Below are 17,437 nucleotides of genomic sequence, written 5' to 3'. Positions count from 1 at the left end.
GTTAACCGACGGTTACATGGGACTCATTTAGACCCAGTTTTACAACTCATTATTATTCATTATTACTTAAAATAAGTTAAAAGTTAACCATAAGTTGTGAAACTGGGTCTAAATGAGTTCCATGTTAGGTTGGGTTAACTTAATAAGTATAAAACAAAGATCATATAAAGTTAAAAGATGTAGGGGAGACTAAATAGTTCGACGGACAATTTCGCTTGAATTACAAGCACGATTAAAATCCGAATAAGAGAGATCACTATGAATTCTGTGCCATACTATGTCGATATTGAGGTGCGAGGAAACGATTGGTAAAAAGCTGTTACTCCATGTGCGCCATGCAATAAATTGCGCGAGGGGTAGGTTACTCGCGACGGGGTAACGACTGGGAGGGAGCGAAACGTCGAAGGTGTACGATCTGGCAGCTGTCCGCAAGGGGGTCTGCGACCCCCGATTCGCTGGTTTCACGGCGGATAGCAGCTGAGCTACCCCCATGCGGCCGACGCCACTGGCATGTACCGTCGCATACATGCTCTTTGCTTTTTGGCGAATCTTGTGCATGGCACTCGACGTTACCGGTCGCGTATGTCCATCCAGAGAGTTGTGATGGGGGGTATCTTGGCTTCTTCCTCGTGCCACTGTAGGAGTAGGAGTACACTTCCTTCTCATTCTTTCTCTCGCGGCTGGAACAATCGTACGTGTGAAGAAACCACCCCACATGTGGTACCTCAAAAGAATTCACGTAGGGGTGCGATAAAGTCAAACGACAGCTGATCCAGTCCCAAGAATATAAGTCAATAAGTACGTTGGATTCTCTGAGATGCTGTATTGATTTCGGGGAGAGCGAGAGAGATTATTAATGAGAAACGATTGGCGTTTGTGTCTTTCGCGTATCTTTCAGATTTCAAACACACACACACACACACAAAAGTGATGCCCTTATCGATTTATATTTATTACTTCCGAATACACGTATTAGAATACACTCGTGGATTAGCAATCGTTCAGTTTTCAGACAGAGGGTGTAGTTGATTTTAGGGATAAAGAAAAGGGGATTTCTAAAGAAGCGAAGATGAAAATTTCTAATTCTTTTCAGCTTTGTTGAACACAATGGAACCCTTACCTTTTTATAGATATTATTCCATCGAGATGCTGCATTTTTGCAAGAAAAGTGACACAATGAAGTGTATTCTAAATACTTAATAAAAAAAATAATATAAGTTGAATTTAAATACTTTAAAGAAATGACACAAAAAAAATGATACAAATCGAATATAAATTATTTTTAAAGATAATATATCGCTATAATAAAATTAATATCAATTATAATGTATTGGCAAAATTTGCATATGAATAATAATATTAAGCACTAACAATAAGATTCATTTTGATCAACAATATAGGATTATTTCTCTTATTAAAATTATAATATCCATATTACTTTTAGGAGAAACAAGTAATTTGTTTGTGATTAGTCCTAAATTAACTAATAATTAATAAGCAATTAATTTAAAAATACGCAATTTTCTTTTCTGAATACTTTATTTTTTTTACATGTGTCACTTTTCTTGCAGGAGCGTATGACTGTTTTAAATGGCTGTGTTCCAAAATTCACTGAAATTCAGCGCTGAAAATCTACAGTTTACGTCGCGTATACTATACATTTTCTACATTGGCAGCGAATTTTGGAACACAGCCAATATAGTTAGTATTTATGAAAATTAACACATTCCCTATCGGATCGAGTTTACTTGATATTCTTAGTAGTTTCAATATAGCGAGTGTCAGTAATGCGAGTTTTCGAAAAAAAAAATCTGAAAAAATTAATCAAAATTTAATCTTTTTAACATTACGATTTATTTTCTCGATATTCTTAAAGAGTTTTTTAATACATTAAGATTTTTAATTAATAATTAGTTTTTTTAATTATTAACCTAACCTAACCTAATCTATTCTTTATGTATGACGAACAAGTCTCGTGACAAATCCAACAAATACGAATTAAATACTTCAAAGTAAAAGAATTATGATTCTTAAACTCACTTAACACAAATTTTTAATCAATGAGAATATTTTCTTCTTTCTGTTAGTATTTCTAGAATATCTTTTAAAATAAAAAAATATTTTTTTTTCTTAATTTAAGAATATAAATCAATGGTGGGATTTACTTGCATATTTCCTTGGCTTGATCCCTGCCACTTATTCCTGCCGATCGGCATTTAAGCTGCACGCGGATTAGTGAAGTAAGGGGCAGGAACTAAGCTGAAAATTGGTCGAAATGTGCAAGTAAATCCCAGCACTGATATAGATGATTCTTCATGAGCGTAGTGTAGTAGTCTGTGTTTTTCTTTTCTCCCTCTTTCTCCAAAAATTCACATGAGTTGGCGAAATTTTTTGGAAGTATTCTTCATGAAAAAAGCACTTACTTTTATGACAAGATAAATGGAAACTTTGTATTTGAGTTCGGCCACCCGCGGACGGCTGGGCAACTTTAGAAGCTGTATATTTTTTTTACAAACGCCTTTTACATCGAAAAGACGATTTTATATTATGTCTTGGAATATTTGCGTACTTTCGCATTAGGTCTCGTACTTTGTTCAACATGTGGTCCATTAAAATTAATGTGTTCATTGTTTTAATGTACGCAGGATATCAAAAGCTATTCTTTCCTGTATATTTAAATCAATAAAAAAAATTATTTAATTTATCAACAAATAAAAAACGATGAAAAAGGTAGAAAACTAATAGAGTTGAATTTTTAAAACGAATAAGCGTACGCAAAGAGAGGGGAACAGCAGGAGCGACGGTTAGGTCGTCCCATTCCTTAAATTTTGACAAGAAAAAATTAAATTATGAAAATCATTTTTCATGAGAAAAAATTAAACGCTCATTGGCCAATGCGTAGTCCACTCATTATTTCCCTAACGCATCCTGCATAAATATTTTAATAAGCTTTGTGTGAAGATAAATTTTTATCTCCCTTCTTGATTGAAATCTTGGATACAATGTTAAAATAGCAAATTTTCTTTTATAAAAAACTACGATATTTGTAATTGTTTATTTCACTATTTATAGTTTTGTATATTGATTTTATTCTTTTATGTATATTACAATACAAATCTTAAGAATTTTTATTTTATTTTATTTTGATGTACTCTCTATATTTTCTTTTTCCTTTATTTTATATATTATTTTCTTATTTGTTCTTTGTAATTGTTGCAATTATTGCTTCTTATTGTTTCTTTTCTATATATTGTTTTTATATATTGTTTCTTTCATTATATATTATTTTTTTATTTTCTTTGTATTCATTACTGCTCTTTCACTTGTTTTCTTTACCTGTTCTTGGAGGGTTTGCCTTAGAACGTTAATAAACACTATATATATTTATCTCTCTCTCTCTCTCTCTCTCTCTCTCTCTCTCTCCCTTCCTTTCCACACATAATTACATAAACGACACATAATTACGTAAAATACTACAACAGACTCTTGAATTGAAAACGTGCAAAGCCAAGAAGTTCGCCATCGAGAGTCGGCGCCCTTTCGCACGGGAAAAAAGGAACTGTGCGAGAACCACCGGAGAATGAGGGCGAACCGGAGCGATCAGACCAGAATCGAATCCAACGTGTACACGTGTGTGGATAACGTGCATATATGTGCACTTGCGCGCGGAAATTTAACGAAGCACATACATGAGCGCGGCCCCCCACAGTGTACGATCCACGAAAGAAATTATTACAACCCCCACCTTAAGCCCTTAAGGGTCCGGTCTGCGATTGGTCGTATCTGTTCCCCACTCTAGCTCCGTACCCCACTATACAGCATATAAAACATGTGTGCAACGCGGAATTTCGTACAGTTCTTACTGTCCGGCGTTCGGGTTGTTTTGCTGGAGTCTTTGGTCGGTCGAATGTTTATTCGTTTTGTGAAAAAAAACAACAGTACAATAGAGATAAGTGGATATGGATATGCCAACTTTACTTCAGCCTTTCCATACAAGGACAACTGTGAAAAATGTGAACGGAAGGTACGCATGGTGCAGGCAAATCAACCAGTTTTAAGTAATGCAGTGTCGTGAAATTTCGTGAAATGTTTATTTCGATCGATAGTGCTTGTTTTGAAAACCTCTAATATCTCTTATACTTATATAATTAGTGTATAATTAGTTTTTCGGGTGTGTTGATTGGCTCAAAGTATTGATTTTTTAAGAAGTCCCAAGCTTTCCAATCCAGAGAATTGAAGAAAAGTTCTTAACAAGTGAAATATTAATAAATAATGAAACGTTGCTGCATCTTGCAGGAGTTATATCTGTGCACTTAATTCGAAAACGTATTTTCTTTTAATATAGTTTCTTACGTCATATCGGAAAGTGTTTCAGTTAGTGAAATATCAAAGGAAATATTTTGTATAAAAATAAAGATTTTGTAGTTCAACGATAAATAAACCAGTGTTTCAATTAAGTGGCGAAAATATATATAATTAGTGTTTTATTACCGATATTACTGATAATAAAATATTCTAGATATTCCATGAAACATTTCAAAGTGTCGAAAAATATTTCAGAGCATATTACAAGGCGTTTTAGAAAATATAAGGAAGGAAATATTGTAAGAAAGAAGCATATTCAAAAGTATTTAATTAGATGTAGGACGGCGGAATCCATAGACGTTGCAACAAGGTTTTTGATATGGTTTTAAACGAGTGCTTAAGATGTCATAAATCAATCAGAAAGCCGTATTAGTATCTTAAGACATTGTTTGAGATGATCTTGAGATTAAGAACGGACTATGGATACCGGCCTTAGTTTGGGGAACGTGATCTGTGATTTCCCGCTCGAATTACCACGTGGCGAGTTGCGCATGTGCAGTTCAGCAAAATTACCCGCGTAAATCTTCCGTGAAAATTGAAGGAAACATTAAATGATGCTGTGGAATTTTTACGAGTGCAATCGTAACAGAACGATTAGAATTTAAATAATTCCCAAGCAATCTGCCTGAAAAAAGAGGTATCTACTCACTCAAATTTTCGTGTAGAATAAATCTGAAATCCAGTAATGCCCCTTGTAATCAAGGTCGCCCACGACTTGCACAGAGCACTCGCGGAAAATTGAATCAACGACAATTGCATCTCACTACTCGGTAAAAATCAGATCAACGCTTTGTCAGCGAACTCACTGTTCGTATATTATTAACACTTATTTTCCATTCATGGTTTTTTCCTGACAAAGTGTACTTTCTTAGGTTAGGCTGATATTTTAGATCGTATATTAAATTAATTTTATAAATGCAATTTTATTTTATAATGTGACATTCGTACGGTTTAATCGATTCCATTCGTATGCTTGCAGGTTTTTACATCCAAAGGACAAGATTTGTCAAGATTCGAACGATTATGTTAACACATCGAATTCACGTGGATGGCAAGAATCCCTTGCAAAAAATGACTACAATAAGGAGAATTGTGGCGCTGCTAGTAATTTATATAGTCGCACACCTCAAAGAGTAAGTGTATTTAAAAATTCTAAGAAACATTCTTTAACAACAAGATATCCATACACATTTTATCAGACGTCGAATTCTCGTAGAACATTGCAATTTTTTCAATGATTTTTACGAAGTGTACGTAGAATGCTGCCTTGGCAACGTGTTTACTAAGGCTATATTTCAAAAGTTTATGTTGCACTCTGAATCGGTGCAATAAATTGAAGTGAAACAAATGTATATTTATTTCACTTCAACTTATTGCACTGTGTGTGTATCAGTTCAGAAAGTGCAGCAATAAAAAACAGACCTATTGCAATGCTAATACTAAAAATTTATAATGCGCGTAACTATAGATTTTCAGTGCTACTTAGCAGCAAATTTTGAAACATAGACTAAGATGATTCATTTGCATTGGATACAAATAAACATTCTAAAATTAACACAACAGTTCTTAATTTCATTCTCAATAATTTTTTTAATAATAATGGGAACTTCACAGTATTAATAATGAATGAATATTGTACTGCACTGATAATACCTAACAACTTATTAACCTTTTTGTTACGAAGTAAGCCACCACAGCATTGTCACTGTACAACACGTTTACTGCGGAATAAAGTTTAAGTTTGTCATTTTGTCACACTATATACTACAATTTATTGATTCTTATATTTAAGTTATTAACGTATATTTTCAGTATATATATTAAAATATTTTAAATAATATCGACATAAGTTTTTTTATATATTTATAATTACATATCAGTTTGCTACATTTTATTTACATCTATCAGTTGTGCACTCTCAAGTGGCTAGTTCATGCACAAAGATAAGCTGCGAGTACAGTCTGTTTCGTTAAAAAAATCTTTGAGATTTAGTGTATACCTACATTAAGAAAAAACAACGTTACACATTACGTAAATTTGTTTTATAATTTTTTTTCAAACTTAATTTCCATTATTAGGTCATTATTAGTGTCATTATTAGGTATTAACAGAAGGCGTATACAATGCAGCTCGTTGAATTTAAAAGCTTTTTATCTAGAAGTTGTTACACCACGTTTTGTTCTTAGTATTTTAGTTTTTAATTATTTATTACCAAATTTTTGAAGAATTAGTAGCAATAGATCATTCTATAAATACAGTCTAACATAGAATTTATTGTATAGAATTTAATTTATTGTATAGAATTCCTTTTGCAATATTTTCTGCAGGATATAAGATGTATTAATATAAATTTAATGTCACGTAATTGATTTTAAAAGTTACATTAATTGTGAAATCGGCCGACAGATCTTTCAGCGATACCAAAATTTAAAATCCAACTAGGTACTCGGGGGATACCGCGAGATTTCTACACCTTCCATGCATATTCAATTCAATTCCGGATGTTGTAGTACACGCATTCCGGGGTACGTATTACCATTTCCGCGATTAAGGTTGAACGGCAAGTCCAGCTCGCGTGCCGAATATGCATCGCACAGCTGCTGCTTATCACCAGCGAGGTACATTGATTTTAACGTCAACGATTCACGCCGACCGATAGGGCGATAGTGGCATTTCGTTTTACCACGGGAAAAAAAGAAATAAAAGAGGAAGGAAATTATCTTCCCTTCCGTTACTCCGTGCATTGATCTCTGATTTTTTTCATAATACATGTGACACCTTGCGCGTCCGATTGTGATCGCTGTCGATTTGATTGACGGCTACCTTCCGTGTATTTTCCTATTCTCTCTTACTTTCCTTCGGTGATCGCATCTATGACACACTTTCCTTTCTTTTTCCGGCCGCTCTTTAATAATTAATCGATAAAAATCACCGGAAACAGATTCCCTTGTAAGGAATAGTCAACGATTCGATTTTATTTAGTTGTATGGATGTCTGATAAAATGTTGAGGACATTTCTTTCCTTCTTCTCTTTGCTTTTCTCTTTTCCATTATGTATATATTCACCTTCCTGAATTATTCTCAAATCTTTGGACTTAGGAAATTTATTGTAACATGTATTCGTTTCAAAATTTTGTCTCTTTCTTTAAAAATCGTAGCGATTTTATTGTTTATTATCGTATTCTTTTAGGTACACTATAAGAAAGTACGACAACCCTTGGAAACCTACGAGGAGAACAGTCAGGACAGCGGTCATCCATCGAGCCCTACCAACGAAAAGGAGAACAAACGGCGTGAAATCTACGCCGAGAACTGCGCGATGTTGAGGAATGTACCTATGGAATATTCAATGTGTTCATTTGCTTCCGCACATTCTCCAGCACGTGGTCAATACAAGACCACAAGCTCAACTCTCTTGCGTAGCTTGTCGTCAGGATACGATAGTATGGATGATGGGATTGTGAACGAGCTTAACGATATGGAGACCATGGACGAGGAAACACAACTACCGAGCGGCATCGCGAAGCTACTATCCGGCGACATAGTCGCACCCGAGACATCGACTGACTACGACGTCTCGACGACTCCTGATTTCTCCAGAACTATGTCATCTAAAGTCAAAAAGTGGTTGTCGGTACAGAGCGGTATATACAAACGGAATATCAAGACGATGTCGCCGCCGCTGGTAAGGTCGCCGCTGATGAGATCGCCGTTACTTGCGGGGACGCCGTCGACGGTGAGGACGTCGTTGATGACGAAGTCATCGCCGTTGGAAAAGATGCCGCCTTTATCAAAAATCCGCACTTGCCTGTTTCGCTCGCCGACGGCAAGCTGCTCGAAAAGGACAATGATGAGAACATACAGCTACGACGAGGCCACAGCACCTTACTACAGATTACAAATGGAAATCTCACCGCATTCCGCCAGATCTTTCAAACGGCCGTCGGAAGACCTACTAGAGGACGAAGCGTCGATATTAAAAAGATCGCGCAAGTCCAACAATTTGAGTCTCGATACAACACCCGTATCGGCGAAACGCTCAAGTACCTTGACGCACTCACGCTCTCTACAGAGAAGTCTATCAGAAAGGACGGGCCTGACCGAAACACATACAAACATCAAGTGGGCGATCCATCGCAGCATCACTGATTCCGATCTCATCGGTGACTTCAGTAAGCCGTGTATACTGCCGCTCACGAACGGCATCCATGGGGATCTAAAAACAATCACATCCGACACATTGGCAGCGCTCTTACGTGGCGAATTTGCCGACCGTGTTGATTGTTATACAATCATCGATTGCCGATATCCATATGAGTATAAGGCAGGTCACATCGCAGGAGCAGTGAATATCTATAATATGGATCTCATCCAGCAGATCATGCTCGATCATCTGGTCGACACCGTTCCGAAGATCCAGCTCGATACCGATCAACGCAAAATAATCGTATTTCATTGCGAGTTTTCGTGGGAGCGCGGGCCGAATCTCTCGAGGTTTTTACGCAAACTGGATCGCGCGTGTAACAAAGAATTTTATCCGGCACTGCACTATCCGGAGATGTATCTCTTGCTAGGGGGCTACGAGAAATTTTACAGCGAACAGAAGGAGTTTTGCTCGCCGCAGGGTTACAAACCGATGAAGCACCCCAATCACGAAGAGGAATGCCGATTCTTTCGTAGAAAGTGCAAGAGCTGGCAGGCGGAGAAGACCAAAGGGATCAACCAGGCAGTGCGAACAAATCTCGAGCGTTTCGCCTTTTAAACGGATGTTCGTTTCTTTATTTGCATTTAATCTAATTTTTAAGGCTCAGTCTATACTCTCTCTCCCGTCGTACTAGTCGTGAATCGTTAGACGTTGAACGTCCTCAGAGACGGTCGGGATATCAAACACGCGCGCGCCATGCGCGTCGCTAAAGTGCAAAAGCGTAAAGAGATTAGTTTATTATTTTTTTAATTTTCGGTTGCTCTTTGCGCTATATAATTTGACTGACACGAGGAATTTTCTACGAGTGTCTTACACATGATATATGTAAATGTATATGTAAATGTGTCATTCGATCATATTTAGATTCTAATCGATCTTTTAATACTTAAGTATAGTAATTTAGCAGCTTATTACGGGCGAGATCGATTAGAATTTATATCTAGATTGTACTTCCAATAATGACGATTTAGGCTATGGCGATATATCGTTGCGGCTTTTCATACGCATCCCACCGAGATCGAAATTTGTACATAAAAATTACATTATATCGGGTAGAATCATATACTTTGCGTCATTCTGTAATTAAGGACATTCTGTAATCAAACAATGCAATATATCCGCGTGTCGATCCGAGGAATAGCAGGGTAATCAGATGGGCATAATGTCGTGAACGCACGTTGCAAATTTCTTTTTTCATATCGTATAACACCTCAGGTGGTATCTAATTGTATATATAGGACATACGATTGGGGCTTCAACGACTTAATCACATCGATCTCTGTCTTTCTGTCGGTATTGCTTTGCCAAGTTCTCGAAAGCAAACATTTACGGTCGACTTTGAAAATTGCATAAAGTGTTACCAATTCGTTGTTGCAATTTGATGAAAATGTATTATTAATATCACACAAAAGATTAATCCATAAATACTCGCGTGGGATTAACGTGATTTGATTCATGTTTCTTTCGATTGACTTTTTTTAAAGAATGAAAATAGCTAATTTTATGCACACTTTGTTGAAAGAATTTAACTTTTAAGAAGCATAAAAAATTGCTTTTTTTTCCTCAAACTTCTGTTTAAGAAATTGGCGAGATAAAGAGAGAAAATTTTTATACCGCGTAAGTACTTGAGGATTAATCGATAACACAAATTAATTACGTGAAATTTTTCTATTGCGCCAAGCGATGCAAATGCTATGAAATGTGCAAATTTTTTTGTTGTTACATTGTAAAAATTATTTTTACGTTACATAGATAAATATTTACGTCACGCAATGCAAATACGATGAATTTTTTAATTTTTTTCCACTTCTTACCTGCTAATAAGAATTGTACACCTCTTTCATCATATATATCCTTCCTTCTTTTTCTTAATAAGTTCCCTGTTTCCAACCCACTATGAAGGATCACAGTACTACCCAGACAGCACGTAATATTCATAAAATATTTACAAAATATTTATAAATATTTATAAAACTCATTTGAAATATTTTATAAATATTTTTGTGGTCTTAGATTACACAGATCATAAACATTTATTGCATATATTATGAAATATTTATTATAAATGTTGTAGTAAATGCTGTGAAAGTATTTAATAAGACATTAGAATCAAAGTAAAAAATAGTTACTATAAATATTTATTTATATTCATCATAAATATTACATAAAATATTTAGTCTATATATTTTAATAATATTTCAAATAAAGCTTTATATAAAATATGTCTGAAATATTTATATAACATTTAAAAAAATGAATAGTAATAAATATTTATCATAAATATTCTGTGCTGTCTGGGTATGCGATAATTTACGTATATTCCTTTCAAAGAGCAGAGGACACTTTCTAGAAATCACGAATAGTATACCTTTTATATAAAGTTCGTCTTTTCTGACCAGGCTTTAAACCTTTACGTGTTTTTAACTACATCTAACTTATATAATCAAAATAGTAATATCAACTGAGATAACATTGCCCTTTAAACAGATCCACTAGCATTTAGCTTGTAGTTTCACAGATGCAAATCATGTTCTCCATATTTAATGCAGAGGTGGAATCGAACTCGGATCTTCAGATCGCGAATCGATCAAGGTATATAACCATTCGTGTGCCACCCATATATTCCCTCGTAACACTTTTCTAAATTAAAAATTTCTTAATTTAAATATTGTCATTTTGTCTTTGATGTAAAGCAGAGAGAAATCAGAGAGGACATGAGGATCTTTTTCCTGTAACCGCAAACTGCTCCCGCGCATTACTGCCTTCTGAAAAAGTGGATGTTTGAATATTCAAACAAGTTAATTTAGCGAATTTTGTTTTATAATACTCGTCTGCAAAAATGGAATTACAAAGTGACGTTTTTTCATGTAAATTTTCAGTCCGTTTTTACCAAATATAATTACTAGTATGTAAATATATTCCAAGTCTCTATAATCACTAATCACTAGTAATTATATATAAATATACGGTCAAAAAATATAAATATATTGTTTAAATTTAAATGTAAAAACTTTTTAAATAGCAACACAAATGTTTCAAAAAATGTATAAAATTTTCTACAGTATCACTATATGCATTAAAAGTATTGGGTATGGGAATAAGTTTCCGCCCTTTTTAAATGAAAAAGATGTATTTATTTAAACAAAACAATATAAAGTAAGTTCATTCAAAGTATGCTCCATCAAAAGCGACAACTTTCCTCCACCTTTCAGGTAATAAACAGATTCCTCGAAGGAAGAAATCTGGTTCTTTTGAAGCGATCCATTTATCAAGCCATTTTTTGATATCTTCATAAGAATTGAATCGCTCTCCAAAAAGGGCCGACAGCATGGACCGGAACAAATGGAAATCTGAAGGAGCAATGTCCGGTGAATACGACGGGTGGGGCAGAATTTCCCACTCCTTCCAAGTATTTCTTGACCGGTTTTGCAACGTGTGACATAGCGTTATCACGTAGGAGAATCAGCTTATCATGCCTATTGTCCCATTCCTATTTTTGTTTCAAAGCTTAGTTCAAACAAATCGCTTCGAACGAATATCAACTACTGGGCTCAAAAGCTTGAACACACACCTTTCAAATACATGTATTGCCGTTTTATCAAACACACAAGCAGTGCTACTAATGACATATCTCTAAAGGACGGAAATTTGTTCCCATACCTAATATAATATGCTATTAACAGTTTGAGCAGAATATATCAAACATATTCGGATAAATTGGTTAAATGTATCCATCGACGTTAAGTTGATATTCCACCGAAAAGAAAACCGATTAAGTTTACGTTGACTAATATAGAATGTGTACATTAAAAGAAACCGTTTAAATAACATTTCGCATTTGTTATGTATGTTGTTGTCGATGATATTAGTCTGTTGTGACTTTTCGAAAGAAAAAGGTAGCAGCCATCAGAAACGTTTTACCACAATCTATATTTCATTTTGTTACGATTGTTGAACATATCAATTAACAGTCAGAATTATATTTTAATAATACGATTTTGTTACACAGGGTAAGTTTCTAAAAATATGATATTATATTTATAACATGCACAGTCGATTTTTTTTTAAATAATAGAGATGTGAAAACGTTATTTGACTTTTGACTAAACGTTACCTGTTTAAGCATATATACGTAAAGATTGAATTAAACGATAGCTTCAAATAATGTTCTTCAAACATTTTCAAAGGTTTTATTTATTTAAAGCAGTAAAATATATTTATATATATATTTTAATACTGTTTTGTAAGTTACTTTATAAAAATAATATGCTACAAAGTGTAACTTTAGCTGTTTGTAAAATATTCATATTTATTTTGACTTAAAATTAACTTGCCTTAAAAAAATGTTAGACTTCAAAGTAAAATTTTTTGTAGTAATTCGTAAGACATTCATAAGACTTTAAAATATCAATAAAAAGTAATGCACATGTTCAATAAAAAATGTTTGTTATTAAAAACATTTTAGGATTTATCGTTGGTATATCAATATTTTTAACATAAACACAGCAGTGCTAGAAATATTACTAAAATTAATAGCGTTTTTCATTGGCAGAACTAGTGCGCACTTAGTGCATTTTAAAGCCGTTGTACAAAAATCGACGTAAACATATACGTTTAATAAAAATATAAACAAATTAAACCGTGAAATATTACATACATTTTATTGTGCTATTTGATAAAATAAATTTTGAGCATTTTATCAATTGAGATATCTCACTTTTATATTTTTTTAGAGCAGTGTATAGCAGCTTTAATGTGCACTGAATGCGCACTAGTTTTGCCAACGAAAAACGCTATAGAAAAATGTTTAGTGTTGCATTAATATAATTATAATTACAATGATATAACGATTTCAATAACCACCATATGTGCATTGCTTTTTTATTGGTGATCATTAATATTCTATAATTTTTTTAAAACTGTCTGGAAAATATTTAGAACGGCAACCGGGACAACATGAACATAGCACATATAAGTAGAACCGTAATATTTATCATAGCAATAATTACTCTAAATGGTATAGAAGTAAACAATTTTAGCGTTCCAAACGAAGGACGTTTACCTCATTACGTGACACCCGTGCACTATCATATAGAGCTTGACTACATAGTCTTAAATTATCAATTTACCGGTAGCAATGCTTTCATTTGGGACACGATAGTCAATTCAGATCATCCTAATGGATCATTTGTTTTTCATGGAAAAACCAGTACAACCATCAATATTCTTGAATCGACTCATTATATAAGATTGCATCAATTAAATCTGATAATAAGTCAAAATATAACTTTGACTTCAGATAGCGGTAAAATTTATGTATTGAATAAATACAGATATAGCTATGGCACGAATATTTTAGAACTTGTTTCATCTTGTATGTTATCTCCCGGGCTCTACACATTCAAAATAGAATTCTTCGGTCATCTTATGGAAAACCATAAAAGTATCTACAAAAATTTCTACACGAGAAAACGCACAGTGTCAGTAAATATTAAATAGTTGAAATTATACATATATGCATTATATGCACTATAATATAATTATTCCTCAAATTTCTTTAAAATTCATTCCCTTATAGCAATTTTTGATGTTGTTATATAAATTAAACCAAATGGTAAAAAGTATATTATTATTTAATGTTATTTAAAGCAAATATAACTATTATTAAATTGTTGTAGATTGTTGCTCGCTCCATACATCCAAGCGAATGGAATCAGACAATTGTTCCCTTGTTGGGATGAACCGCACCTAAAAGCCACGTTTAGTATTTCAATAAAACATCCAGGCAATCATACAGCTTTATCAAATATGCCGACAAAGTCTATGACCTATGAAATACATAGTGATACATTACGCACATACTTCCATATTACACCTCCAATGTCTAATTTACAAATTGCGATGGTTGTGACTGATTATTGTAAACTTGGAATTAATGAAAACATTACTTTGTGGTGCAATTGTTATTTATTAGAGCAGTCTATGAAATTTGAATTTGCACAAAAAATCATATACAATATTACGTTACATTTAAAATCTGAATTCAGTAGGATAAATATTCCAAAAATGGATCATGTTGTAATTCCAAATTTTCCTCAAGACGGCACATCGAAATGGGGGCTCATCTTTCATACGTAATACATACTTCTAAATATATAACAATTTGTTATAAATGAGAAAATTATTTATATCAATTGAATAATTAAAACTTTTAAGTTTATACATCTATGTACTTTTATAACTAATTATTAGTTAATTACAAAAAAACTTATTATAAAAATTAATATAAAATTGAATAGTCAGTAATATTACCATTATCATACAATGTGATCCGAATACAATTTGTATGTCAAAATAAGTGAAATGTGTAACTGCATTTTTTTTCTAAAAACAATTAAGCTTTTTTTCATTAATCAACATACATAAAAATATCAGAATATGATTATTAGGAAATTAATGGTTTTTGACATTTTTTATATTATTCCGGGTCAAAATATGCTATATAATAAAGTTTATAATAATTTATATGCTGTTGATATTTTGGTAACGTTTTTCATATTTTCATATGTAGAAGAACCGAAAAATTATACAATTAAAAAAAAAATGTATTAGTTCTATTTAAAAAACAGACGTAATATAAAAAATGTCTTTAACGTCTCCACCAATAATGTAATCGTTTCTACTGTATGATATCTTCATGTGTATTGAACATGTACGTATAAAATATTTTTTCATGTACCTTTATAAATTTTATTTATAATTGCATCTGTCACATTATACGATGATATAGTGTATCAAATTTTGAATATTTATATTGCGCTTTACCAAAAAATACAAGAAGCAGAATTCACTTTTCTATCAAAATTAATAAGAAAAGTGAATATTTAGCTAAAAGATATTACACATTTAAGGTCAAACTGAAACTAATTGTAAGTAAAATTTAATTTGTCACTGTAATTTACAATATTAAAAATTGTACATAATTTAAAATGTCAAATATTTTATACGTATCATTAAAAACAAATTAAGTAGGAAAATATAATGCAAATATTACGTTTTATTTAAAAACACATGACAAAGATGCATGTTAGAACAATTATAATAATTTCTAGGGAAGCTGATCTTATTTATGATGAGAAATTAGATCCAGTTATGCGCAAAATGGAAGTCGCACGTTTAATAGCACCTAAAATTGCATATCAGTGGTTTAGTAACTCACTCAGTTCGGCTTGGTCTAATTTTTGGTTACTCGACGCTCTTGCTACTATGTTCGGAGAAGAAGCTGTTGCTAAGGTATCTTTATATTTACTAATATCGCAATATGTGAAAGAAATATTTTTGTTATGTATACCATTTTTATATTTGAGGCTTAGATCCGACTGTGAAATCTAATCTTATTCAAAATCGAAATATAATCTGAGTTTGATACGATATGCATTTAAGTAGAAATAATAATATAATGTTAAGATTTTTGTAAAAATATACTTCTAAAAATCTTTTCAATTAAATGTTAAAATTTCACAATTTAAAACGTATAATCTCACAATTGTGTGAGAACTTATTTTAATAATCGCACGGGTTCACGCGTTATTTCTAAACTGAATTATGATAGTTGCAAAATAGGTTTTATAATAATGCACAACATGCACATGTATATAGTGCGCAGTAGCACACGCTAAATCGCAATACGAATGTGTCTTATGTCTTAACGTTTATGTATAATTATGAAACTTTATTTTTAGAGCTTCAATAATTCTGAAATTTTGAATCTCTTCATAATTCAGAATCAATACGAATCTCTTCATCTGGATTCTCATTTTGATATGAATCCTGTGGAATTCCCTAGTCTATCGGAAATTAATTCACTTTTCAGTTTTCCTCGCTACATGAAAGGTAATAAGAATTAAATAATCTTTCGGTAAAAATTTATATATACGGATATTGTGAAAGAAAAGGGAGAAAAAGTTTAGTGGGAAAAAATTCAATTACGACATAATAATACATCTCTTATTGTAGCAATCATTGTTTTACGGATGTTCAGAAGTGCTATTTCCGATGAAGTTTTTTTAATTAAAATACGTAGATATGTAAGCGGACAGTGAGTAAAGATAATATAACGATTCATTACATCGTGTACTATATGTATGCGTGTTTATGTGTGTGTTTATGGGGGTTTGTAATAAGTATTAGGTGTTAAACTTAATTCCTACCGTTTTTCGTCTCCAAATTTGATTTATTTCGAAGGGAAATACTTTAATCAAAGTATTATTAATAAAGTATTATTAATTAGTATATAATAAAGTAGAAAATGGAGCAAATTACTTTGATTAAGGTATTCATTCATCTTCTCTTCGAAACAAATCAATTTTGGAGACGAAAAACGGCAGGAATTAAGTTTAACACCTAATATATATAACAACTGTAATTGACTTAAAGTTTTCAAAAATTTTTCCTAATATTTGCAATATTTTAAAATACCTCCGTTTCCCTTTTATACATTTTTTTTCAATCTCATTTTTTCATGTCTTTTTCATTTTTTGTTGCTCGTATATTAACTTAATTCCGTTTCCGTTAAAAAAGCGGCTTTCTCTTTAAATCCTTAAGTCTATCTAGTCGACTTTCAGATATAATATGCGTATAACGTAAAAACGTGTTGTATAGTTTTATGTATATATACACGTTAAGTTATAACTCACATTTTCATATTCGATCCATTTCATATCAATTTCAATCCAACTTCAAATCAATTTCACCTGTTAAGCTATATATCAGCTGCAAAGCTGTCGCTTCGCTTTTTGCATGCACTTTGATCTTATCTTCACTTTCCTTTCTCTATTATTAACTGTCATTTGTAAACGCATTCAATAA

At 32.7% G+C, this 17,437-nt stretch overlaps 1 protein-coding gene across 2 annotated transcripts in view; it reads left to right on the top strand.

The window, feature by feature from the left end:
• LOC108761488 (M-phase inducer phosphatase) overlaps positions 1-9,371 on the top strand; it is a 54,875-nt gene extending 45,504 nt beyond the window's left edge. Inside the window, exons 1-3 of one of the 2 annotated variants that reach the window (XM_018508095.1) lie at positions 3,911-4,024; positions 5,345-5,498; positions 7,556-9,371. In XM_018508095.1, the coding sequence (XP_018363597.1) occupies positions 3,960-4,024; positions 5,345-5,498; positions 7,556-9,127 (1,791 nt within the window). In that variant the 5' untranslated portion in view covers positions 3,911-3,959 and the 3' untranslated portion in view covers positions 9,128-9,371. Of the gene's footprint in view, positions 1-3,910; positions 4,025-5,344; positions 5,499-7,555 lie in introns of those variants that run through there. The other variant, XM_018508094.1, reaches the window with a different exon arrangement.
• Positions 9,372-17,437: the final 8,066 nt, after the last annotated feature.

This window comes from Trachymyrmex cornetzi, unplaced genomic scaffold (assembly GCF_001594075.2).
Source record: "Trachymyrmex cornetzi isolate Tcor2-1 unplaced genomic scaffold, Tcor1.1 scaffold248, whole genome shotgun sequence".
Lineage (NCBI taxonomy): Eukaryota > Metazoa > Arthropoda > Insecta > Hymenoptera > Formicidae > Trachymyrmex > Trachymyrmex cornetzi.
Note: the sequence above shows the minus strand (reverse complement) of the source record. Positions and strands in the feature narration are given on the sequence as shown.